Source organism: Protopterus annectens, chromosome 1.part2 (assembly GCF_019279795.1).
Source record: "Protopterus annectens isolate FY-2018-M chromosome 1.part2, PAN1.0, whole genome shotgun sequence".
Lineage (NCBI taxonomy): Eukaryota > Metazoa > Chordata > Ceratodontiformes > Protopteridae > Protopterus > Protopterus annectens.
In genome coordinates, this window is record NC_056727.1 from 170,071,128 (window position 1) to 170,098,175 (window position 27,048).

The following is a 27,048-nucleotide window of genomic DNA, read 5'->3' on the forward strand; positions in this document are numbered from 1 at the left end:
GGAAGGATGTCTCATACCCTTGACAGCAGTGCATATCCAGTGTACTGCCCAGCTACTAATAAAATGAACTTTGGCTTAAAATGGTTGACATTGTCATGTAAATCAGTTTTCATAAAGTTATATACAATAAGCTGAAATGTCTTCAACATATACAGAAGTACAATAAAGCCTATCTACAGAATACAGGTTGCAGCTAAACTTATTTGAGACACCAGTATTAATAAACTGGAACAAATCAAACGAGGTATAAACTTTTTTTTATTAAAGTATCAAAACAATAAATGAACGAAGTACAGCAAAAATTTTTAAATACATTTTTAGAGTTTTTATCTGTTCGCCTGGAAGCAGTAAACAGTGGCAATTCTTCATGCATCATTTTTGTCACAGTCATATAATACAATCTGTTTCATATCAATTATCTGAGCACATTTAATAACTGTAGTACCAGAACTGGTAACAGTAAAACAACCAACATATGGGAAGGGGATTACCTTACATGAAAATGTGCATTTTGCTCAAGCATGTTGCATGCAGGTAATATTCCCAAGACACAACAAAAGCAACGCCTGCGTCACTTGGATAAAGCATAGTAACAAATGTGAAGAGGAAATTACATCTTGAAAGCTAATAACTTGGGAAATTCAAAAGAAAAGATGGAGGGGGAGACACAGTCACTGCAACCCCCTGAGTTAAGTAGTAAGCCACTTGGGAATAAAACTACCAGGATCTAAAGTCAAAGACAGTGTAGAGACATAAAGGGGGAAGAATATCCTTCAAATGCCACCCGATATATTCTATGCTTATCTACATTTTTAAGTTGACAAGAAGTGCATCAGAAACACACATGCACACCACACACACACACACACACACACACACACACACACACACACACACACACACACACACACACACAATATATTGCAGTCTTTAGGCAAGATACCTATGACATCTGCTTGAATCAGACAAGTCTAACCTGCCAAGTGCCGTACCTTATACTAATGTTATTACTGAAACACTAGTGGGAATCAGCTATTCGGACTATACTAATGTTATTACTGAAACACTAGTGGGAATCAGCTATTCGGACTGAGACCCTGGGCATATCACCATGCTCTTGATGACACAGTCAAGCCATCTGCTTAAATTAGCAAAAGGTTTCTGCTGAATCTCCAGCACTTTATTTACTTAAGCGAGTTTACAGAGACACACTGACAACCCCCCCCCCCAAAAAAAAAATCAATGTAATGTCAAAATGCTGTAGTACCTTTACTTCAATTAGTATATAAAAAGAATATATGTATCTGCCATTTTGTCTCTAGTGGAGAAAGGAGGTAAAAAAAAGCCAGGTTTCTTTGGCATTCAAGTGCAATACTGAACAGAAAGCAGTGCAGAAGGATCTCTTGGGAAAGGGTAGCCCACTAAAGACATATGATCTTTTATACAACACAACCATGTCTATTGTTACAGAAATCTTGTTTATACATCTTCATAATCTGCTCCCTGTATAAACAAGTTAACCTGGAAAACTTTCCTAATGGCTCATCAGTATTGTTACCTTTGATATCACTTAAGGATTATGACTTATGCCATAATTTTATAACTACTTAAATAAATAGCCCCTGCTAGAAAATCAAAAATACCTGCACTTAATATTTAGGAGTGGTATCAAAGAAAACAAGCCTAAGCCACTACAGGTAATATCAGCTATTGTCTACAGAGTACTTGGAAGCCAAAAGTACTGAGAGAGACTGGAAATCTACCTGGTACTCAACCTTCTCCAAATATTCGTTACCCCAGTTTGACATCACACCAGTCTTCCACAGAGATGCAATGCAATTTATTCACCCAAAGACATTATATATCCATTTGTTATCTAGCCATAGAATATAATAAATACACATATACATTCTAAATAGCTGTATATTACATGTTAATATTACAATTTCAAGATACTTTTTTAGTTGTGTACAACCTACCAAGGATACCCTGGTAGGTTGCAGGTCTTTCATTGTTATCCAGTAGCCAGTTGCACGATGAGGTATCTTTTGAACTACACCGAAAGCTGAAATACAATGTTCAAACTGCATGGTAGTACTAGATGCACAGGCCATGTAGTGCAAATTATCCAGCTTTAAAAATTCATGGACTTTTGTGCTACTCACAGCTCCCTTAACTGGTAAGGACAGTGTGGACAGTTAATGCTATGGTACTGAAAGGCCAGCATGTCAATATTTAAAGTGCCATCCTTCAGTACGCCTCACTGATGGGAGTCATTACTACCATGGTGATTCTTATAGGAAATCACACATATAAAGCTTAAATCCAAATTACCGATGAATCCAGTGTAATATGACATGCAGCCCATGTTACTATGTCATATAGCAGTTTTGGAAATATAAGCTAGTTCACTGCATCACACTTGTTTTCCTGGGTGTTTACCCACCAGTATAACACAGTCTTGTACTATTCCATCGACATTCTGGAAGTGTGCAGTACTTCGCAGGTTACTATAAAGTGTATTACCAGTATAAGCAGACTCAAAATGGTCACCGTTCAGCACATGTAGGCATCACAAAAGTGGGATGTACTACTGGGGCAGATGGATAGCTTTGAAAGCTCAGTGACTAAAGATCTGTTAAATAAAGTGCCCCTGACTGGTTAATACTAATTCACCATTTACCCTTCAATCAGAAAGTGCAGACCTTCTTCCCAGAGTCTCCATAAGCCATTAAAAGACTTGACTTCAGGGTGTTCCATCTTTAATAAGTTAATTGAGCTCAGGATAATGCATTTAGCCAAGCAGTGTTCCTTCTTTGATTTGTTGAATGAAGAGATTCCTCTCATCTTCTGGGGTCCTGCCGTTCTGAGCTCGAACGATACATGTGGGTCGGTGCAGATTAAGCATATATATCAGCTGGTGCTTCTCATTCTTTAACTCTTCGATCTGAGCTTTTAGGCTTGCATTGATGCTTTCCAATTTTTCTGATTCCTGAAAATACAGAAAAATTAAATTACATTACATATCAAAACTTCATGGCAGCACAGGCTGAATGCATCTTTATAAACATGAAAAACCACATGATGTTAAAACAAGAGTGATAGTAGTACAGGAATCGTGCTAAGGTTAAAATGTTTTGGCAGCAACGCATTTTTGATTTGTATGCAGCACTAAAATGTTTTGTTTTTGTATTTTGTAATCTGTTTTCCAGTTGAACTCTTCAGATGTACAGGTATCAAAAAAGGAGAAAGAAACAGACTCAGAAAAGCAAAATAGGTACTTGTTCTGTCACCAGAAAAATACAGCTTACAACAGACAACTCACAAGAAAAGAAGTAGGTCTCCCATACTACAAATAAATTTGACACTCATGGGGGGGTGTGGAAGAGCAGAATAACAGAACAGTTCTGTCTGCTGGAGGGAAGTGGAAGAAATATTTTGCATTACAGTGCATCCTTCCACATGGCATGAGCTTAAAACATGCAACAGTATTCATAATCAATACCATCATCCTCAGATAACCTCACCAGTGGGCTGTTCAGTGTCTGCACTTCTCACTGTGAAAATAGTAGGGGAAAGCAATGGCTCAAGTCACATACACGGATGTGGTACAGACACGGAGGAAGTGCAAATTAAAATTCCTAGTTCTAAACTCACTTAATCTTATATTCTCCAGCAATACCCCTACTTAAGAAACACAATGCCCTCTTTTAAGACAAATTAGGCCACATAATTCTCACTGAAAAACTCTACAAACAGCTCTCTTTTCCATGCAAACATATATAAAGGCAGCAGTGTTAAGTGAATCCAGTTCACACTAGCACATACTGTGTGCTCCACAAACTAACCCTAAGGGATACGCTTCTTTTAACGCAGCAGTCATAAAGGTTCTAATTTCCTTCAAATGCACATTAAAACTGCTGCTTCCTCTGCAGTTTTCAAGAGAAACGTGTTCACATATGTAGTGATCATGTAAATGTACTACTTTTGGGCTAAAATAAATGCAATATCCCTTACAAGCTAACAGATTATCAGGTCCTATACTTAAAAAGTTAATTCTCCAAAAGGTGCCCAATTTCTCTTATATATAACAATTTTATTTTCATTTTTTTTCTGTCTTTTTTTGGCAATTATTCACAGTTACTCTACTTTTCATTGCAACCTTGATCTATGAAAGTGTCACTCCTTGCTAATAAACTTTATGAGAAATGTAGCATTACCAACAGTATTTCCACGTTAGTGATGTAATACTCAGGCCAAATATGCGATAGTTTAGATAATCAAGATGCAAGGCGACAGTGTGGCCTTTACAGATTAGTGTGGATAATGGGTCTGGGCAATTCCTTCCTATTTTTCCTAAAAATTCTCTTGTGAATCACATTACAGGGAATCAAGCCATGTGGTGTACATGAAACCCACAAACATGGCTCAATATATTTCAAGGTTGGGAGGGGGGTTGAGACAGACAGATAACCTTTACAGAACTTAGTTCACTAATGTTTTGGGGACATACCTCTCAACTATCCAGGTTTTTGCCTCATTTTTGGTCTGTACATAAAATTTGTGACTTTAATATTTGTCCCTGACTTTGGGTCTTTGTCCTCCAAAATATTTTGGCTTTGTCCAGATTTCTTGTGCTTAGAAGGTGAGAGGTAAGTTTAGGGACTTTGCAAAAAGTCACAATGCAACATATCTTTCTCATTCATATATGGGATGGAGCAGTGGTGCAGTGTTAGCATTGTCGCCTCACAGCAAGAGGTTCTCCGCTTTGATTCTCGGCTGGGGTGCCTTCTGTGCGGAGTCTGCATGTAATCCGTGCATTTGTGTGGGTTTCCTCCAGGTGCTCCAGTTTCTTCCCACATTAGAAAGACATGCGTCTGGAGCATTTCTCACTGGGCCTCTGCTGAAAATTACCTTTGTTCCAAGTCGGACTTTCCAGGTAAACAAATGTTAAATAAATAAATACAAACTTCTACTCGCATACTTCAGTAGTTGTAGCTGTATTAAATAACTGGAGTAGCAGACTTTGTAGAAAAGCAATGAGATGTGGGGACAAAAGAAAGGGAAAGTCCCTCTGCACAAACAAAGCAAGCACTTCACTGGTCAAAACTAATACCAGAAATGGAGGTTTACAGATTACAAGTGCATAACTAATCAGCTATGCTGATCCAACTTTCTGTATCAGTATATACCATATTACTTCATCAAAAGCAGATCCTGAAGCAATCTTCAGCTTAAAGCAGTGACAAGGAAATGCTAAATAGTCCCACCTATCCTGTTGATTGTACAAAGGTACTGATGATACTAATGATTTAACACCAAGTACAAGGAACAGAAAACCACTACAAATCTGCAGCCTTTCCTGCAGTCCCCCAACTTGTGAACTCTAAGATCATGTAATCAATATGCAAATAATTTAGAAACAGCTAGACTTGCTTCTTGTACCAGTAATGAAGAGCTGTGTTCAGTTTTAGTCCAATAAACTGCATTATTCTGTGAGAAGTAGAATTTTGTCTGTCATCCTTGCAACAGTTCTTTGTAACCACAAATGAACAGTGTGGTGTTAGACAGCCAGATAACTAGTAAATTCAGAGGCTAAAACCTGCTGCAGGTTGCATATGCATGTGCAACAACAGAAGTATCTAATGAGCACAAGGGAGATACCAAGACAGAAAGTAAAAGGTAAAAGAGGCTTCTGTAAGGAATCCTGACACAGTAAGCCATATAACTTTGGTCTCTACTAATGTGTTCATTTAAAATTAGGGATGTATTACTCAGTCCTGCTAGTTTCATAAACGAGTTCTGAGGTTTACACATTTTATATAGATAGAGCAACACAAAGCCACAACACAGGGTTATATATTTTGTATATGCACAGTTACACAAGGCCACAGCACAGGGTTATATATTTCGTATATACACAGCTATGCAAAGCCACACAGTGTTATACATTTGTATAAGCATAGCTTCACAAGGCCGCAGCACGTTTTCTTCTGTGAATAAGCACAAAATATATCTAGACAACTCGAACTCATTAGTGCCAAACACCCTGCCAAGAATCATGCACAATGAATCCTTACCTTCTGTAAACATTCTGTTCTTTCTTTCTTCTTGTTTCTGCACTTTGCTGCAGCCACTTTGTTTCTTTCTCTTCTTCGTCTTCGTCTCTCTTCTTCTTCTGGGGAGATCTAAACAATAAATTGCATTTTTAGTAATTTGTAAACAAAGATATCAATTGAGACAAAGCCCATAAATAAATTGCAGATCCCACCCACCTCCTCTGAAAAAATGTGCCTTTAGAGACCCTAGCAAAACTTCTTATCTGAGAAATATTGAACACACTGCCTAGACTCCACAGTGTACATCTCTAACTGCATTACACAATACAGTTATATGTCATTAGATTAGGCTTCTGAATCTCTGAATGCCTATCATGTTAAAAGTACTTACTTAAATGTGTCTTCTTTATCTTACAATCATTTGGTTTCTTAGCCACATGGAATAACAGGTGTTTTCATTGTGCAGTTAAGCGTAAGAGATGGCCTAGTCTTAATGCAACACCCTACAATACTAGAAATGAAATACTACTAAAAGACCCTCCAAAGTATTCTAGAGCCCATACTACAAAGTAAACATCCAGAAATGTATATATAAGCATTATTACTGAATAACAAATCTTTTGGAAGGCCAAATAGTTTCTGAAAATCCAAAAGGCATATGATGTGGGATAGCAATCTACATCGGGTGGTTTTGCCATGCCCAGTTCCATAAACACGGGCTTCACCACTTCTCAGTCGGTGTAGGAGAACTTTTATAGGTATATTGCACTTTTCTCCATTTGAAAAGATGGAGCTGAATTGCAACACACTTCATACATACGTTTACTTTTGTGAAAGTTGTCCCCCTTTTTGCCAAGAGTAGGAGTTTGTAGTTAGGTCTCACACTTGCTATTAAGTGCTATACAGTATTGTTTTAATGTACTACATGTGGTATACCAGAACAAATTTTAAATACAGCACTAAAGCCATTCATTACCATGCATCCATAAGGTGCAGTGTCACTAGAGTATCTTACCAATCACCTCCATATTTCAGCATAACAGCAAATATGGCAATACATAGAAAAATGTGAGAAACTGTCTTCCACTGCATATTACATCACAAAGCACAAAAGTTAAAGAATAACGCTAGATAAAAAGTTGCAGATGTCATAAAGAACGGCCTCTGGTGAACACCCACCTCTTTCTTCACACTTGGTATGTCACTGTATCTTTCTGACATGGTCACAGTTTCAAGCAATGACATAGTTCCATTCGATAAACATTTGTTATGTATGGCACACCTTATCTCTTCCTTCACCAGTGGAGTCAGACTTGCAAAATCATCAAATGCCAAGGAGTTGGGTGGGGAAAGGCAAGGAACAACAGCACAAGCACTGACATCTAACATGGAACCTTGACCGGAGTGCTGGAGCATCATTTTCTGTTAAATAAAAACAAAAAAAATGTAAACAGGCTTGTAATAACACTAACATAATTAAAAAAACTTTTAACTGGTGCACTTTCTGTGATGAGTTTCTGTACAGTAAGCTATATTGATTTTTTGTTTTCATCATTTTATTTTCCAGAAATTAACTTTGAGACCTGATGCAGTCTACAGTTCTCTAATATTCGAACAAAGTAACCATTAGTACATACAGAGTGGTGAACTCGTGTTAACAAAACAGTGCTGTGCAGAATACTTAGCTCTTCAAGTACCTACCTCCTTCACACCAACATTATTAACATAATTCAGGACATGCTTCTAGACAAAAACTAGACCTCTGTGAATTAGTAGCTCCTTATCTTGAATAGCGCCCCATATGTTGTGATTCTTCTCCATTACATATACATTTATATTGCATTAAAATTGCAAAATTCATCTGGGTGACTTCCCCTGTCTATGAAGCAAATTTGGGGACATGCTCAGGCATGTATAGACTATGTTTTACAAACTGCAAACTTTTACAGTTGCTTCCAGAGTTCTGTAAATGTTGTTAAATACTAATGAATTTTATAGTGTAGCTCTATAAGTCAAAAAAGTGGGCTAAAAATGTTTCAAAACCTTTTCAATCTTGTCACTGACAAAAAAAGAACAGGACAATTAAAAAATAGAAAAAAAAAAACAAGAAACAGCAACAAAGTCAATGGGCCTTCACGGACTCTGCTAAATGACTTCGAGTTTCTCTGCAACAAAAAACATATATGAAATAAAACTTTGTGTTCAATATATTTGCTTCCATTGTAAAATGTCTTTCCTCTTTGTGTTTCTAATATACATCAGAGTTCAGCATAACTTGTAGAATACAAAATATATCAGGTAGGTGTAAATCTATCAAAACCCTCACTTCTGGTGCCTTAAATTCAAGTTTACTAAGTATAACTGGCCCACATGCTTTCTGTATGAGAGATGCCCCATCACAAATCACTTTTGAAAAATGTAGGACGAGTGGCAAGAAGCAATACTTTTAATGCAAACATATGCAGTCTGCCCATGGTGAGTAAAACCACTGTAAAATTTATATTACATTATACTGCACTGTAGTGTCAGCAGTGCATCAATCTGATGAGACTTTGCAGCAAAGGTGAGTGTGCAACCTGCTACACCACTGACCCTGCTACATGATGAAAAAGTCACAGGTAAAGGGGAAAGCACTGATAAAAACACAGTTACAAAAGCAGCTATGTACCACAGAAACTAAAGCTCCCACAACTTCAACCCTCTGCTCCAGTGGCAAAACAAACACAAAACCAGAAGGAATACATATAGAGTTTTGCACTGCAAGCAATACAGAGAGAGATAATGCACACAGTAGCCCTGCAGCTCACAGTAAACCACACACTGGTGGTCCCAGTCCAGCTGACACAAGCCACAAAGCATGCTGCTAGGACTTTGGCCTAACACAAAAATGGACATAGGGCTCCTTGCAGAGTAGTATCATACAGCGGTTTGTTTCAGCATTTGAAACCAGCCTTTCGTCTTATTATTCTTAAGTATTGAGCTAACTCGTAGTATCTAGGAAGCAAAAGTACAGAGCGGTGTTTTCTGAAACTTGTACATCACACTTAGTGAAGTTGTAGCATAAAATACCATAAACCAGTTTAAAAGTATTTGATAATATTCTGAAATCAAAACTAAATATAAATCTACATTAGCATTCTACATTTTCATTTCTACTGTATAATGAATGGAAGCAGCTTTACATAATAAACAAAAAGAAAAAGCAAACTTAATGCAACTCTAAAAGTCAGTAAGTGGTGGATGCAGGTAAAACACTGCACATTTTGCTAGGGGGCAAGCAAGCACACTTCCATTAGGCCTTAGGATAATAGTGAAACTGCATGAGGCAAATATTTAATTCATCAGAACTTTCATAAAACAGAAAAACTACCCAATAACAATGTATTAATGAAATGGTGACAATTATCAGTAACATACATACACGCACACACACACACAGATAAACAATGCTGCCAGAAAAGGAAGATACTATCATAACAGCAGAAGCTTTTTCTGAAGTAATTCTGAAATAAATATTGTCACGTTCAGAAATATGGAAAGAACAAACCCATGAAAACAAAATAAATCTTAGTGTCCAATGCTATAGCAAACAAAGTGAACCTGACAGTTGTAGTTACCTGTGATCCATTATAAAAATACCACCTGATCCAGCAGTAGTGTATGATACAAGCATCCATTAGCAAACAAGAAATGTGTTTTTAACCCCAGCTAAGCTTTGTGTTTCAAGCCTAGAAAGAGCCAGACAAAAAGAAAATATGCAGCAATAAAGTACTAAACTAGCAGTGAGTAGACAAAAGAGATAAAAGATCCACCACCACCAATGCCACACCATAAACACAAAAGTAAAATATTCTTTCTTTGGAAGCTGCGGGGAAATTTCTGTCTATGCCTTCAGAAAGCCCCATCCTTGATGACTCATAGTCTACAATAAACCACCATGTAAAAACACAACTTCGTTTACTAGGAAGAGTTCAGTTCACTGCTCCCCCAGCCACCACCCACACCAGACAGAAAAAAAACAACACACAGAAACTTCCTTAAAATCCAAGTGACATTTTAAAGCTTATCTGCTTAATGTGTTTTCCAGTGCCCAGAAAATGTTTATGATCTACCTGATGGAAATCATGCCATCACCTTTGACAAATATAAAATTCCAAAGGCTTCCACAAAAGTTGTATGTTTTTCATAAAGGGAATTTCTAAAGATACTTCCACAGAATAATTTTATGAAAAAAGCAGGAATCATACTAAAATTTGGAGCAGGTGCAGAGCTTGCTACTGCTGAAAGCCTGACTGAGCCTTGAAGTATCATTTTTCTAAGAGGCACTCTAAACGTGAAAAGCATGAACATGTGCACTCAAACACACATTTCTCCTGCTAGCTATGCAGGCATCGCTCACAGTTTCATGAGTGAAGAATAAGGGACAACACCAAAAATAATGAGGGTCCAAGACCAACAATAAGGGATAATATTAAACATTCCTTTAACTCAATCAAAAAGTTAATGGAAACAAGTTTTGCATCAGCATGCATTTTCTCAAGAATAAAAAAAAATAGGACACCGATGTGTGTCATTGACTGGCTGCAATCCTCAATGACTTACGAAAATGTCAACATTATTATGAGGGAGAGAGCAAAATGAAGCAAAATTATGAATGTCCTGAAAACAAATCTGGAATATTTGAGAATGATGGTCAGAGGGTGTAGCTTCCCCATTAGCATGTGTGCATGTACCTGCTGGCAAACACTGGCAGCAGTGAGACAGCTAATAACATGCTATAACTCCCACTGACTTTCATTAGAAGCAACAGGAGTCAATGCAGGACCTGCGGAAACTCACCAATAACATACGAGTATCATGTAGCTTTTACTCACAATGACTGTCTGTTTTTAGCATTACTTAAAACACTATTAGTAGAGGTATGCAGCATTTTGTTCCCACCACATTTCCATGGAAATGTCTTCTAGAAAAGGAGATTACACACTTAACTTCCATATTCTGTGGTCCATGGTCAATACCATTAACCATTTCTGTAGAACAGAAGAATATATACATTGTTACTAGCGGATATGTAATCAAGTGCCAACAAATAACAGTTTCTGTTTTCTTGTGGGGGGGGGGGCATCTCCAGCAATTTATAGGAAGTAGGTGCTTGAATCCCAGCAATGTATTAACTCTAAGGTTGTTTGCAAGTGAATGAAAGGAAAACTCCAAATGTCTGAAACTTTGGTCAACAACACTACATCTGCAAATAAGTCATAGTTCCTTAAAGCCTTGTACAATGAAAAATACTAAAAGTCAGTTAACTTCTCTTTATAGTTTTGCACTCAAAGTACTCTATCCTTCTGGGTAATGTACCATACTCTGGGCAACCTAGCATACCATGTGCCACTACACTGAAACAAAAACATTGCTCCGGTAGGTAAACTACAACTTCCATGTAAAGAGGACTAAATGCTGTCTACATAGTGAACACTTGTTTTCCTACAGGGGAATTACAAGCAGAACTGAGTACTGTGGCTGTGGAGAACCAATAGCTTTGCAGGTATGGATCTACCCCCCCTTACTTGTTGAAAAGGGCACTGAGTCATGGTCACTGGAAGCAGCCCCACCCCAAGTGCAGAGCTGGACATGCTCATTGTTCTGGCTACTAGATAAATTTAAAAGTCACTACCTGCCCCTGGTCTCCACCAGAACAACGATAAACACCCCATGCTCACCAGCAGGTCATCCCCTGTACTTCCCTCTATAGCCTTGTAATTCCCTTTGTCACCACCTGCCAGCTCCAGCTTGTATCAGAGTCACTGATCAAATGCAGGTCACCCTGGTCATAGTCAGATCGCCCCCATGTCAGTGCAACGTGCTAGTAAAATGTAGAATTACTGAGATGAGAAAACTGCCTTCAGTTGTTATACAAAACAAATCAAGGGACAGTGTAGTTGAGTAATTCTGAGCATTAATTTTCCTTTGTGTTTGGTTTACTGTAGCATTCAGTCATTTTCCATATTGATCTGTGCATTCAAAAGCAATACTTTCCTTTGTAATAGTGGCACAACAAAGAGGCAGGTTACTTTGTAAATGGAGCCAAACATTAAAGGAGACAAGTGTGTTACAGCAAATGAGCCATTGTGGTTTCCTGCAAAACTTGTATGTCAGTATCTTAAAAGTGGAGAACTGTTTAGTAAGACTTCTCTACTAGTTCTCAGCTGATCACTAACTCCCCGGTCCCATTCCTCTGATTTTTTACTTTCCTTGCTTGCTATTAAAATAATGGAATGTAAAATTGCAATTTGAGGGAGTACTCTGTTTACCCTATTAGGGTGTTTCTCCTTTCTCCCCTGTAGTACAACAGTGGATTTAAGTAAGGGAGTCTGGGGTAAAATCCCTTACATGACCCCCTGCAAAAAATAATGCTACTAGGTTTTTCACGGGAAGGGAATGCTGAATCATTTAAGATAAGGCAGTTTACACTTTACTTTGGGAGCATTTTCCCTTGATCTTACACAGAATTATTTACAGATATTTCTTTAACATACTACAGCATTCCTCTCGCCTGACTAGAGTACCCAATCTATACTTAATTGCAATGATTTGCTCCCATCTTCAACTTTTGTTAAGAAGTTCAGCTTTGCTATTTTTTTTCAAGCCTCACATGGCACAGCTTCCCGGGAAATAAATGTCTTAGCAGGGGAACAAAACAAATAAGCTGGTGTGAAATGGGACATTTGAGACTACAGCTCCCAGGATGCTCTGCGAGGTAATTTATTTTCAGCAATTAATGCTGTGACAGTACCGTCTTTAGTTCAGCTAGATAAAGGTTGATTTACTGGTGGCTGTAGGTGAATTTAAAACAAGCATCACACAGATGACACTGTGAAAGAAAAATAAGAGAAGGGTAATAGCAGAAACTGAAATATCTGCATTCTTTCTTGGGCAGGTTATCTGAGTGAGCAGCTGACATTGCATGCAATGTGTTCTTATCTTTAAATGAATTATTCTAATGGTAGGGAAAGAGTAAGAGATCTACAAGTACACAAAACAAGAAAGGTATTTGTCAATCAAACAATGAAAGCAGTATCTGCATGACTCACAATCAGCAAATTTGCAGATTGAGTCTAAGTGAACTACACAATAAATTGGAAACTGTCAGGTACAACTTATTGCACTGTATGTATCTGTAGTGAACTTCACAACTTCTAGCGATTCGTGATACTCAGGGCAGTAGATGGTAACAAAAATCCTTCCAGACTACAGTCTTGGTCTTTAGATCCAACATTATCAAAAATTATTAAAATTAGTCCAAAGCTGTAGTGAAGTAATGAATGCTAGCATTTAACCTGCTCACTAAATTCCACTAAATTCTTTAGTAGGGCATCTTCAGAATCCATATTGTCAGGTTTGTATGGTTACAGCTTTTGTCACAAATGATGGACCTTGGTGGCTTAGGGTATACTTGCTTCTTCATTTTATCTCAGTGCTAAAGCATTATTACAAGGTTCATATGCCACAAGACATATGCATGATGTAGAAGTATAGGAGACAAACTTCAGCACACAAGGAGGGTGTTCTGTAGTAGGGATTTTATAGGTTCAGGAAGAGGATCCAGTCACAAACGGTGCCAACTGGTGAAAAATGTTGACCGACTTTTATTTTGGAAGTTTTTTTTTTCTGAGTAGGTACCCTGGCAGATTGGGAGTAAAAACTAAGATTTGCTGACTCATGGGTGCTTTTCAAAGTTTTATACAGTCTGGCAGATGACTGCAGCTTCCCTGCAGAGGTATACACACAGTTTTTGTTAAGCATAACATTTTTGTTTAAACACTGTCTACTCTTTCTTTAAATATTCTCTTTAAAGTTATCAAAATTAACAAAAAATCCCACTTCAGAACTCTGCATACAGGTGACAGGACCAAAAAATCCAAGTATTTAGTAGGGGATTATAGCATTTGCTCGTAAGAGGAAGTAAGGACTGTTCACTGGTTTGACCTTAGCTGGTAAACAACTCCATAAATGGTTCCTCAGAGTTGAAAAGAAACAGTAATAAGAAAAAATACTTTCTTCCTGTATGCACCTACCTCTCAATGACATTCTGGAGCATTCAAAAGTTAAATTAATTCCTCAGTAATGGTTTGGAGCTCAGAAGGTTCTGAACCCATTATTTTTAGCTTCTTGGCCATGTTCCTAAAATAAATGCTACTTTGCTTATTACCCATATCATTGCTACTACTTAAGATAAAAATGAGAAAAACAAAACAGCACAGCACAATTGATTGAGTAAGGCATTTTTACTTCCAATAACTATACCCTTATGACATATTATTCAAAGGGGCAATATTTTTCCAGTATAAAAGTGCAACAAAATAGATAGACATACAAGCTATACATTTAGTTACACAACTTAAAAAAAACTTGGACATATACTTAAAAAATCAGGAACACTATGATAATAAAGTGTTGTAATACAAATTCTGTTGCACTGACCTGACATAAGAATAGGTACCCTGAAAATAGGGTAGCCAGTGACTGGAAGGTAACAAACATGGGTCCAAACTGTGACTGACGTAACACAAAGAAAAAAAAAAGAATTATAAAGGTCTCCCCTCCCCCTCCATGTGTACACTACATTCATATAACAGAGAACCAGAAATTATGTTAACAGCATTGTCGTTAATATGTACACTTACAAAGTGGAATGTTCACTTACATTTCCCACTTTCATTCAACACCCACTTTCAGTTCTGTACTTCATACTCTCCCCTGTGGTATAGCAAAATCCATGGTGTTAATCCCTAGCTCTCAGATACAATAAAATGCAGGCTTCATAAGCACTTCCCTAATGGTGCAACATCTTGTAGTCTGACCATAAGTAACCTCAGAAGCAGTGCATGCAGTGAGTCATGTGTACTAGCTCATTCAATGTCTTGCCACTCAATATTAAATTATTTATTTTTTCATAACAAAAAGTTATGGTTGTGCAGTGGATAATATTGTAATTCATTTATATAATTTGTAACGGGTTGCCTCTGGCTCCAGTCATAGCTTATAAGGGTACTAGGAGTAGCCCCCCCTCCCAAAAAGATGACACATATCTAGTACAAATAAAACAGCAAACTGCTTAAAGTACTGATAAGAGGAAAAAAAAGCCATTATCTGAAAATCTAGCTCACAAAAATGCTACCGTCGTGTCATATGTGGTCCATGTTGCTTGGTTAATGGTCATTAGAACTTTTACAGACAGTGTTTATATTTTAACAGGAATTACAACTCAAGAAGAATTCTTGTGTTCTCTGTATTGTTACTGTACCCTGATTTGGTCTACAAAGTCTCAAAATTTACTCGCTTACAGTAAACAATATGTGGAAACACTGCACAGCTGCAGAGCAGGAGAAAACTTAAAACATACAAAAAAAAAAACTACTGTATGTAACTGTTCATGAAATGGGAAAAACAGCCACCAGTAGAGGGCACTCTTTGAAGTGATTCCTAAACAAAGCTTCACAGAAAGTTATTTGATGCACTAGTAACAAGTTCATGAAGAAATTATAAGACATGTTTTGCAGTGACCAATAACATAACAATGAATTACAGACATGGAATTGTTAAGTAACTCAGGGAATGTTGAACATTAATTTACAGTGAAATATCGCCACTCTTCCTTTCTGCAACCTGACCTGTATTTTTTATTTCAATGACCTTAAAAGAAAGGCATGTCTGCTCCTTGCAAATGACAATCAGCTGCTTTCCTCTGATTGCAGCAGGGGATGTATTACTGGCAACATAAAAACTGCAGTATCAAGAAGAATTTAGTATCAAAAGCAGCAAAACTAAAGTGCTTGTTTATTTTTACACTACCACAGCACTATCACTGAACTGACTTTTTGGCTACATTGTTAGTAGCATAACTGTAGAATCAGTGAACATAAAACCCCTCGCTACTAGATGCGATAAGATGAAAATAAAGTGGCAGAGAGCCACAACAATCAGACAATGTAACTGTTGTGTACATATTCCTTACTGTTTGATGTAGCAATCACAAGTATTTTAAATGATAAGGTTTACATCATCACAGCAACTTAATGTTTTAACTATGTTTGTGGATTAGCTGCATCCCAATCCTTATAATTTTACAGTTTTTTTATGTTGCATCCTTTATAGTGCACAGTTAATAGACACACACAAATTCTGATTTTGATTTTTCCTCACAAGGACTTTTCAACTTCTCCCTATAAAGCCACTGCAGGCTGAATATGCTGCTGACTCTGTACATATGCAGAATGAGAAAGTGCCTGCTGCCTGCACTCATTAGTGTACATTAATGGTTTACTGCCTATTAGGGCGACCACAGTGGTGCAGTGGTTAGCATTGCCACCTCACAGCAAGAGGTTCTCCAGTTGAATCCCCGGCTGGGGTGCCTTCTGTGTGGAGTCTGCATGTCCTCCCTGTGGTCACGTGGGTTTCCTCTGGGTGCTCTGGTTTCCTCCCACATCCCAAAGACGGACTGGCTACTCCAAATTGGCCCTAGGTGTGAGTGTGTGTGCCTTCTGTGAAAGGTTGGGTGCAGGGCAGGCAACTTGACACTGTAAAGCTCCACTGCCAATCATGAGTAGACAGGTGATCTGCTGTGGTGACCCCTAACTGGGAAAAGCTGAAAGAAGAACAGTTTACTGACTACAAATCAGGCCCATCAGTCTTTGGCTGCTAGACATAAAATCTCACCAGTTTGACTTCCTGTTTAGCAGATGCAATTTGGCATCTTAAACTTCACAGTTTGTTAAATGTACAGGTACTGAAAGCACACTATTTAAATGCAATTACCAGCCCTTGCTACACTCTAGAGAGCAACCAAAGGAGGTAATAAGAAAAAAATGGAGATCACATCACAAGAAAAAGCATGGCAACCATAAGAAAAAGTGTCACACTCTCACACCATACTTCTTACAAACATATACAGGTATCCAGCAGAGGTTAACTTATTGCTGCTTTTTTTTTTCACATTACATGTTTTGCCAAAAATAAATCAAACAAATATCTAGCAGAGGTTATGCAGTATAAATAACTTGTGATGTAGCTAAGGAACCTAAGCGCCTTACTAGGTCTTGTTCCTAGCGTTAAGGTTAACACCTTAATTAAATTGAGAGGTTGTCAGACCTGTATGATGCTTACATTAACTATCACTTTAGGCAGTACTCCTTACATTGACAATTTACTGGTGAACAGGTGTAAGAAGTACAGCCAAACTTCTGACTCTAATTTTTGAATGTATTAATGTAGCATCCTGCTGAGTAATCTAAATTCCCTTTGGTTGGCGTATTAATTGTCAGTTGTTTGATTAATGTAAGGCTAGCTAACAGAAAACATCTGACAAGGAAGGGAAAAAGGTACAGCAGATATATCAGAAACATTCTAGGGAGAATAACTCATGCTCACCAGCATGATGGCTTTATTTAATCCTGACTCATGCAACAAATTGATCAATAAACATTCAAGAGAAAAGCTCAAATGGTGTACTGGGTTACTGTTGTCTAGATGAAAAAAGCTGCATCACACACACTGTAGGTGTATTACTTGCAACTCACAAAGTGTGAAGCTAGGAAGACAAGTCAGCTGAAGAGACAAGCTATTCTGACTTGCTGTGTTATAATCATAGGTTATCATATCTTTCAATAATTCAGTAAAAGAACTCAACTGGCTGATCACCAAGTACCATAATGTCCAGTCTCATACAGTGTCAGGAGCCCAGTTTTAGTGGTCTTAAAGTGATATGGACACAACACTGACCAGATAGCCCCAGCCTCACTAACATAAATATGGCTCAGAATAAGGAGACGTTTCTTATGGTGCTCCAAATCAGACCCAGAACAGTTCAACTTTCCAGAGAAGTGGTTTCCAATGTCAGAAAACAAAATATGTAATTATTTGTACCAAATCAGAACATTTTATTTAACAGACCTAAAACATAATGAGTTCTACTGACAGATTGTTCAAAAAGTAAAAACCATCTTTATATAAAAGTGGTTGGCTACTTAGAAAGGTAAAAGAATGCTGCAAACTTCATTCACAGTCCCGTGTCTAAACCATACCACAGAGATGTCTCTTGTATCATATATCAGCGCATGTGAATACAAATTGTGGGAAGAGAGGCATGACTTTATGTAGGAAGAGAGGTCACATCTTTCTGTACTGTAAACAAGAGGAAAACATTCTCACATATGTCATGCAAGGACTGGACAATACAATGACCAGGAAACCACACAGGCAGGTCAAATTCTGAAAGACAGACTCGACAATCATAATGCAATCATAAAGAAAGGAAAATAAAAAAATGACAGCAGGTGTGAGAAAACATTGTGCTAGTACACAAATGGAAGTTGCTTGCGTGGGTTCTAAGTGCAGTGTAAGGGAATAGTTAGCATATGCTGAAAGAGTCCACGTTTTCTGTAGAGACAGCAATGAGCTGCCAAGACAGTTGCAGTATTACTTTGTGCAGTACGGACTGAAATATATCACTTGTTAAACAATTTCATAGCATATAAAACTGATCCAGATAATTTTATGATATATGCATGGATTCTGCAGAGATATTTGATTCCAAAGTAACTGAAGCATAACAAAGGATTCACGAAACAAACCAAAGCAATGATGAGGGCATTTCTGGTTATGTACCAGTACAGAAAGCAGTCCCTGTTCCAGGATAGGCTGAGTCACTGATAGACAGATATGCAATAATGTACCAGGAGTACTGGAACTATACACCAACTTCCAAAATCTTGCCCCCCTTACTCAAGTCTAACCTCTTCAGCCCACAAAAAATACTATTTAACAACATATTTATCATAAATGGAAAATGCACACTTTTTAAGTTCCAGCACACCACACTGCACAAAGGAAATTATATTTAAAAAGTGTATGCAGTGGTATGGCGTACGCCTGGCTACTTTGTGTACATGGTATATTCCTGTCCATTTAAACTCAGCTAAGTCTTTGGCCACTTCATGATCTAGGTTTATTTGTTTGAGGACAGGTAGTTCCTAACAACAGCGACAGTGGGAAAATGTGTAAACAGTCAGATGACAGGAATAAAATACAAAAAAAAGTCTGATGTGTGTGCTATATGCAAGCTTTGACTGCACACTTAAACTAGTACCTCTCAGCAACACTTAACTTTTAGTTTTAAGAAATTAAGTGCTTGTGTGCATGTAATGTAATCATAAGAGTTTCCAAGGAACACAGACATTGTAAAGATGAAAGTAAAACTGAAAGTAGAACTGGGTGCTGGAGCAACAATATCTAGTAAATTCAACTATTGATTATAATTAACCATTATAAGAAATATCAATATAAAAAATACTGTCTGAATCAATGACACAGAAATTAGTCACTAATAAAATGATCAAAGCGATGAGAACTTATCGTGGGAAAACAAACCATGGAATTATATCTGTGTAGAGGAGAAGGATTTCTACTACATGACAGAGTGTGCACAGAAGCTAAAATTACACTGTGCTATTTTGGATTTCTGCATAACTTCAAAAAATGTTGGCCACAAATCAGTCAGTAAAAGGCAAACTCAAATGTCAAGTAAGACGAAGGCTAAGATATTCCTTTCATTTACTTTGGTTCTCTGTCATTAATGGCTCCTCTCTTACAGAACATGGTATGGGAATATTTTTTTCTTGGCCATTTAAACTGAGCTCAGTCTGTACCTGCTTTGTTGGTCTGGGTTCATGTGTTTGCAGATAGGTAGTTCCTGACCTTTATTTACACATTTTTTATTGTATTTATTTGTTTGTATGCAAGTGCTTTGTTATTAGCATGCAGTGTTGGTGCCTGCATTGGTTCACATGAAAGTCCAAAACCAGAAGTTGCTGAACTTAGAATCTAAATTTATTAATTATAACACACTTTATCCCCATGGGTATGAATTTAGAAATGTAATATGGGCTTATATAGTTCTTATGGGCTTTATATCCATTTTGTATTATATTTATACCATATTTACATTGCAGTGTTTTTCATAACAGTTTTTAAAAAGAAACAAGAATGTTATAGGTAACATTTATGGTGTAGAATGGTGGAGCACTATTTTTGTTTGATCAATTGGTTGATTAATTGTTTAATTGGATGTAATTTGGTGTATAAAATGACTGCTGTATCTATACTGATTATTCCTTGAAGGCAACAGCTGAGGTACCAGAAGCATTACAGGCGTACTGTTGCAGTCTATTGCTGGAGTCCCGGGTGTTTTTTTGGTTTACATGAAGTTATACACTGCTTTGCTTCCATCATAAAAGCAGCAGCATAACAGATGTTAAGCTAATAGCAAGCCTGCAATTTGTTTATTTCTCTTGTGCAACAATTTCATACAAACAATATATTTATCAGTCAATGCAAGTTAACTGCAACTGTTCTCGTTACAGTTTATTAAGCAGTTTGCTGCTGCATTCATTAAAGTCTCTTGCTTTCTCCTGGATATTAAGAGGTTCTCCCATTTGATTCTCAGCTGGAGTGCGGGGAGTGCCTTTTGTGTGAATTCTGCATGTTCTCCCCGCGGTTGGGTGGGCATTCGAAAGACACGCGTAAATGGTCGTGCCTTCATTGAAGGTTGAACGTCGAGCTGGCACCTCGGCGTTCGTGAAAATCTACTGCCAATCATTAGCAGACTGGAGTTCCACTGTGGCGACCCCTAACCAGGAAAAGCCGAAAGACAAACAACAACAACATTGAGAGGTTAGAGGAAGCATTGCCTCTAGTGTTACTGTGAATGCACACTGCTGTGCTTGTGTTTAAGCACATGGCTTAAGCAAGCCTTTCAGTAGTTCCAGCAGGAATAGCAAGCAACAAATCCCTCTCTTTTTCTTGTCTGGTCTAATGTCTACTTGTACTGCACTGTGCAAGCATAATGAGGGCCAGACATTAGATGCTGGCTTTTCTTCCTTCTTGTTATGCTTCTGAATACTAATGTCATATCCTGACTTTGGAGGAAATGTTTCAGAGCAGGTTGTCTTAATACACAGCAAAAGTGTGTTCTCTTTCCAATGGGCTATTGTAGAATACACACTACTCCAAAGTGTGAAGGATGTCAAATCTACCCATAGCTGGCAAAGTTTGACTTTTCAACTTAGGACAGCAAGACAGAAGTAGTACCATCGCTGTCCACTACTGTCAAAATGGGTCACTTAACTGCAGTCTTACATACTTCTGTCATCTTTAATGGGTTAAGTTTAGGTATGTACAGCATAATCTCTAGAGATCTAGCTTTGTACATTAGCGACATGAATAGGTAAGCAAAATGCATATAGCCACCCTGAGGCCTTCTTCCTCTGTATTCAGCAGGGAAAAAAACAAGGGACCTCTGTATGGATTGTAGATAAGCACCACAACAAATACCAACAAACCAATGCCAAAATTTAAAAAGGATGTACTCTATTATTCTCTATGGAAAATTTCTTGAGAAGTTGTCTTGACTAAGAGACATGCCCATTGTAAAGGATAAAACCATTAATGTAGCAGCAATTAAGGGAATGAAGGATGATAGTGAAACTCAAGGTGACACTGTACTACTTATTAATTTAAAACTGCAAACAAAATTCAAGGATTTGTGACGTCTACTGAAAAATTTAAATGGAATAATTTTGGGAAATTTGAAAGAGAAACGTATTGCATTTGTTTTTCTTTGCCAGAAGATGGTAGCCAACATCACTTACTTCCAAATCAAAAAAATAGGAAAGGCACTCAAAGTAACCAAAAACACAGTAGATAGTGCCAATACTGTGTGAAGAAATGAACAAACGAACCATTTTGGAATAAATCTATTTTGGAATTCATCCCCGTTCATTTCTTCACACACTATTGGCACTATCTACTGTGTTTTTGGTTACTTTCAAATTAAGCTTTGTCTTATAGGTTTATACTAGGCTAACAGCCACCAGAGTCTTTACAAGATTAGCCATGCAACCCAACCCAGTTTTGTCCCAGAGTTCTTTCCATACCCATATAGTAGGTCCTGTTAGCACAGAGGTAAGTGTTACAGAGGGGTGTTAGCTAGGGATTAATTTACTTCCCATCAAACTCTATCCATAACAGACATGGGGGTCTGACAGGGTGAATTTGTGATTTCCCATCCAATGATCAAGGTTTCTTATAAATGGGGTCAGAGATGAACTTTGCTTCATGCAGATGGGAAGCTTATTCCATACTTCATTTGATGCAGTTAGAATACCCCTTCCACTGATCCAGAATCCACATTTTACACATTTGGAAATCGAAGTTAATACAACATACTGTCTTGCACCATATTTCTAATTCCCTTTACTAAACTTTCAGTAAGGTATTCACAGTAATGACCTTTCTTTTACAATTTCCCATACTAGTATGTATTTGCATTCATAGTTACCCAACAGTCATACCTATTACAGATTATTTTCTCTTTTCTACAACTATCATGAGAAGGACGTTTCAGACAAACAACTCTAGCCTTCAGGTTCTGGGCCACATGTGTGTGATGTATTTGCTTTTGCAAACTTTAGGTTAATAATTAAATGGAAAACAGTTCATAATCTCAGTGCACTCTGCCTGACCCCCAAGGTTTCTGCTATGTTAAGCAAATCACCATATTTTTGCTCTGCTTTCTCAGAACTGGTGCTGGGTGTTATGCAACTGTCAGACAGTTTCAGTTTTCCTAACTTACAGTGTGTGTGGATGTGTGCATGCATGTGTTTTCAAAATGTGCTACACATTGTGGGTTACTGCTAAAGAGAGAGAATTGATTTATGGCATTATTGCCATTGTACTGAGAAGAATTAACTAAGGGGCTTTCAGTAAAAAAAAAGTTTGTGTCGTCAGACAGAACAAATTTTAAAAAATGTTCATTCACAATGCAACCATATGTTTAAAGTATACAGCAGATGTATTGTAATAACATGCAAACAGACTGTTGCACACATTGTTGCTCTTCAAGAGACTATATACAGAGAACTCATATTACTGCTATTGTTTTACAAACTAGTGGAACTTTTAAATATGGTTTACTGGCCAGGCTTGTGATGGTCTGCTAACTGATTGCTTAGTACTTGTGTATGAACCTATGAACCCACCCAGTCCTGTTATTAAAATCAGCAACTTAATATGTCTCAGTTACTTTATTTAGAACACTGAAACAGTATCTAGTACTTACATATCAAAGGTAATGCATTAAAAAAGGGGAAATTGGTGACGTAAGGTCAGTTTAAATTATATATTAATATATATTATGTGTCCTACTAATACCAATATCTGAGCAGAAGTTTGAGATGTCTAGTTCTGTCACAATTTTTCATGACTAACACCCCTCCCCCTCCGCTCTCTTTCACCTCTTTCTTCCCTTCTAATAAACAGCAGTGATTGTGTATCCGTCTTCCTTTGATGCCTGATATGTTAATGTATTTATATTACACTACACTCTCCAACACTTCTTCCAAACGGCCCCCTCATTTCAACCCCCACAAACCAGAATACACGGCGCCAACTACACTTGTATCCTTGCTCCTAAAATACGGACCCCTCCCCCACATAAAGGAGCTACAAACTATCTCCTCCACCTTCAGGGCCGAGCTTAAAAAATTCCTCCACACCAAATTAAACTGTACTTGGCCACATCAAGTAATAACCTCTCAGTCTCTAGGCTCACTCTCTCGTTCTCAACTACTAACACCTCTTAACTCCACCTCCTCCCACTCTCCCCTAACCCATTTAACTCCATGGCATTTCCACAACTCTGTGTGTAAACCTGATATGTACTCATGCAAGAATGTACAATGTGCACTTCTGTCATAATTGTTGCACATTGGAGTCAAACATTGTATGGAAAAGGTCTAGGTCATAACAGAAGCAAATGTACCTGTATAACCTCTGATCCTGCCAGACCAATTCGTCTTCCATGAGGCAAGAGGGGAACAGGCATCCAAACTGGAAGCACTTAATTTCCCTTAGACTTAAAACTTCTTTAAAGTTTTAAGTCTGATAGCTTACTTATAATAAACTTTTTCATAATAAAACATGTATATATCCATATTTCTTGGAAGTAAAAAAAAAATTAAACAGAACTGCATACGGTTTTTACGGACATTTTTAAGCCATTTTTTTTTACCTGGAAAAAATCCATCCAGTTAATAAAGGAAACAAACTGGGCCCCTGCAAAACTTTTCCACCCTTTTTTACTATACATATATATATATATATATATATATATACATATATTACCATTTACCCCCAAATTAGGAACAAAGCAAAAGTAATTAGTGAAAATGCTCGAAAGGATGGAAACTTTTTAAACATTGGTACTACTAACTTAGAACTTCTCAAAAACTATTCAGTTTTAGGAAGGATTAAGCAAAATAGTGAGAAAACATTAGAGCTATTCTTATAAATAGTGGCAGTTGAGATATGTGGTTTACAGCCATGTGGTATATTTCACAGAAAACTACAGCCTGCATTTATGTGCTGGGGAAATTGCTCACAACTTCTTGTTTAGGCATCAGGGACAAAGATAAAACCAATGAGAGACAAAGCCCCAATTTAAGAGACAATTTTAAATACTACAATAATCATTTTGAAAGTTAACAGAACAACAAATTTTGTATTCATGCACATTTTCTGGGATATAAGAGGTATAAAACCAATGTGTGTCAGGCATTCATCTCAAGTGTACCTTGTTGTAAGGAATATCCCCCATGTTATTTCTTAAAGAGTCCGTGTTCCTGTTCCACATTAATAATATCTTTCACATACTTAACATATTTTAAAAATATTCATGGCAGATAATACTGAACTATATTACTTAATCAAAAGAACTGTATACTGGAAGAAATGGTTATAACTATACTGAAAGTTTCTTAGTTGCTGGTGACAGTGCATGTCATTTTGCCAATTTTTGCACACTGTGAAAGGAAGTGTTAAACAATCTGGAAAAAGAAGGTCGAGAGCTCATTTGTCATTATGGAATGACTACAGTCCTCTGCTATTTACCAGAGCATTAAAACTTTTATGAAGGACGGGGCAAAAATGAGGCAAAATCAGTGAGACAGACAACAAGTATGACGGCTTATACTACAGAGCCCTCTGCATGCGGAGCTGTTCGTATTCGGACTAGTAAACAGATGGATGCCTGCTCTTCTCTCAGCTCTGGGACAGTCGCTGTCATCTTTGTTGGACCGACTATGGTTCGTTAATAATACCGGCCGCCTTTCACGAGCTCAAGAAAATGCAATATTGTCACCCAAGTTTGTCTGTGGCTTTATTTCCCTTTGTACAAAGTAAGCCTGAAAGTGATTTCCCCGTCAACGGTGGGGTCAGATTGGCTTACTAGCTACCCGGTAACCTAACGCTCCTGCACCTGCCCTACTGGTGTTAGTTCATAAGGTGTGCGCCCTGAGCAACTAAACTACTCTTTCGGGAACGCCCTTTCATTAGGGGCACACAGGGGGACCAACTCATCGCTCATATTCTGGAGTGAAAGAGCCATCATGAACTTCTCCACATTCACCTTCTGTTTGCTTTTCATTCTGAAGTTCGTATCAAAAACACGAAGGGGAAGTTACGACCAGGCAGGCAACGCCACCATCCAGCCGTAGGAGCTGCTAGCTAGAGATGCAAATGGTAGCGCCTCTAGGATGAAGCAACGTGTCTGTGTCCATCCCCTATAAGACAAGAGAATGACAAATAACCCTAAAGGAAAATGTGTTTAGCTGGCAGCCACAGAACAGCATGGCCAAACTACCCACCTGCGGTAACCAGCCACTCACTTTGGAGTAAGGCGTAAAAACAGTAGGGCGCTGTAACCTGTCTACTGGCTCCGCAAAGAAAAACTTCTAAAACTAATCATTTGGCATCTTCCACTGACCGAGGTGGACTTCTGTCAGTGCCTTAATTGAAAAAGTAGACAATACATTCACGGAAGACGTTAATGATCAATGTATGCACTCAATAAATACACTAAGACGCAGGCAAGTATTCTGTGGCGGAAAACGAAAAACCAAGCAATACTGATTATGTAAGTTTTGTGCAGAGTGAAATCAATAAAAAGAAAACAAATATGAAATGTAATATCAGGACCTACTGAGCCTGTGAGCAAGGGTGTTTCTTTGTCTACAAAGTTGCAAAACAAACACGCTGTCTGTCTCGGTACTTATTACAAGCTTAAAGGCAGACACCGTGACTGTCAACAACGCATAAGGTCTCCAGCATCCGACACCAAAGTAGATTAAAACGCCTGCAAATAAAGACCACAACTTTTTGTAACGTATAGTGCCCTACTCTATTCCTTCTCGAAGTCGTAAAGCACTGTAACAGTTATCTTACTCATATGGAAAGTAAAAGACTGTGCAAATAAATGCAGAGGTCCCAGTCAGACACTCTGGCAAACTACAGACGCGAGTATAAATATTTCAGAGAAACTCTTTATCAAAAAGTCTTGAAGAGAGGCAATGAGAGTCACAGAGGTTTGTATAAAGGCAGGTATACAAAACTTATTATATCGAAGCATCAGGGACAGAGAGTCAGCAGAGCCACGCAGGTGGCCCTGCAACACAAACCCGGCTAGAGATTACCTAAACTTTCTTAAACACTTTCATATTCTTTCACAAAGTACAGAACCTCCGTCCCGTGAAACTCTGCTGTTCTAAGTACACCATTTGTTACCTATGCCATAAAAGCCCCCTACGTCTGTGCGTTTACCTGTCCAACCGCTTGGCGTTGTGACGATGACCCAGTGGCGGAACTCGAGATGTAGCGAAGTGTTCTCTTCTTATCTGGCGAGCGCGCTCTCACAGCTCGTGTGGTGCGTACTGCGACTGTCAGATCTCGCTCTACGGTTCTCTATCTCCCTCTCAGTGTAAGTCTCTCCTTGCGAGGGGTTGCATCACCATTTATATACGAGTGCTAGTCATAGGCTGACGTAATGCTATTTATAGTCCAGAGAGCGAAGCCTTTGCAAAAGCGGTGATGCAACCGTGTA

At 38.0% G+C, this 27,048-nt stretch overlaps 1 protein-coding gene across 1 annotated transcript; it reads right to left on the reverse strand.

Moving 5' to 3' along the window:
- Positions 1 to 240: 240 nt before the first annotated feature.
- Positions 241 to 27,048, reverse strand: ATF3 (activating transcription factor 3). The gene is made up of 4 exons (XM_044055416.1): positions 26,769 to 27,048; positions 7,239 to 7,481; positions 6,081 to 6,188; positions 241 to 2,992 (listed from the first exon to the last, which is right to left on the reverse strand). The coding sequence occupies exons 2-4, from the start codon at positions 7,476 to 7,478 to the stop codon at positions 2,795 to 2,797; spliced, it is 546 nt and encodes a 181-aa protein (XP_043911351.1). The 5' UTR covers positions 7,479 to 7,481; positions 26,769 to 27,048; the 3' UTR covers positions 241 to 2,794.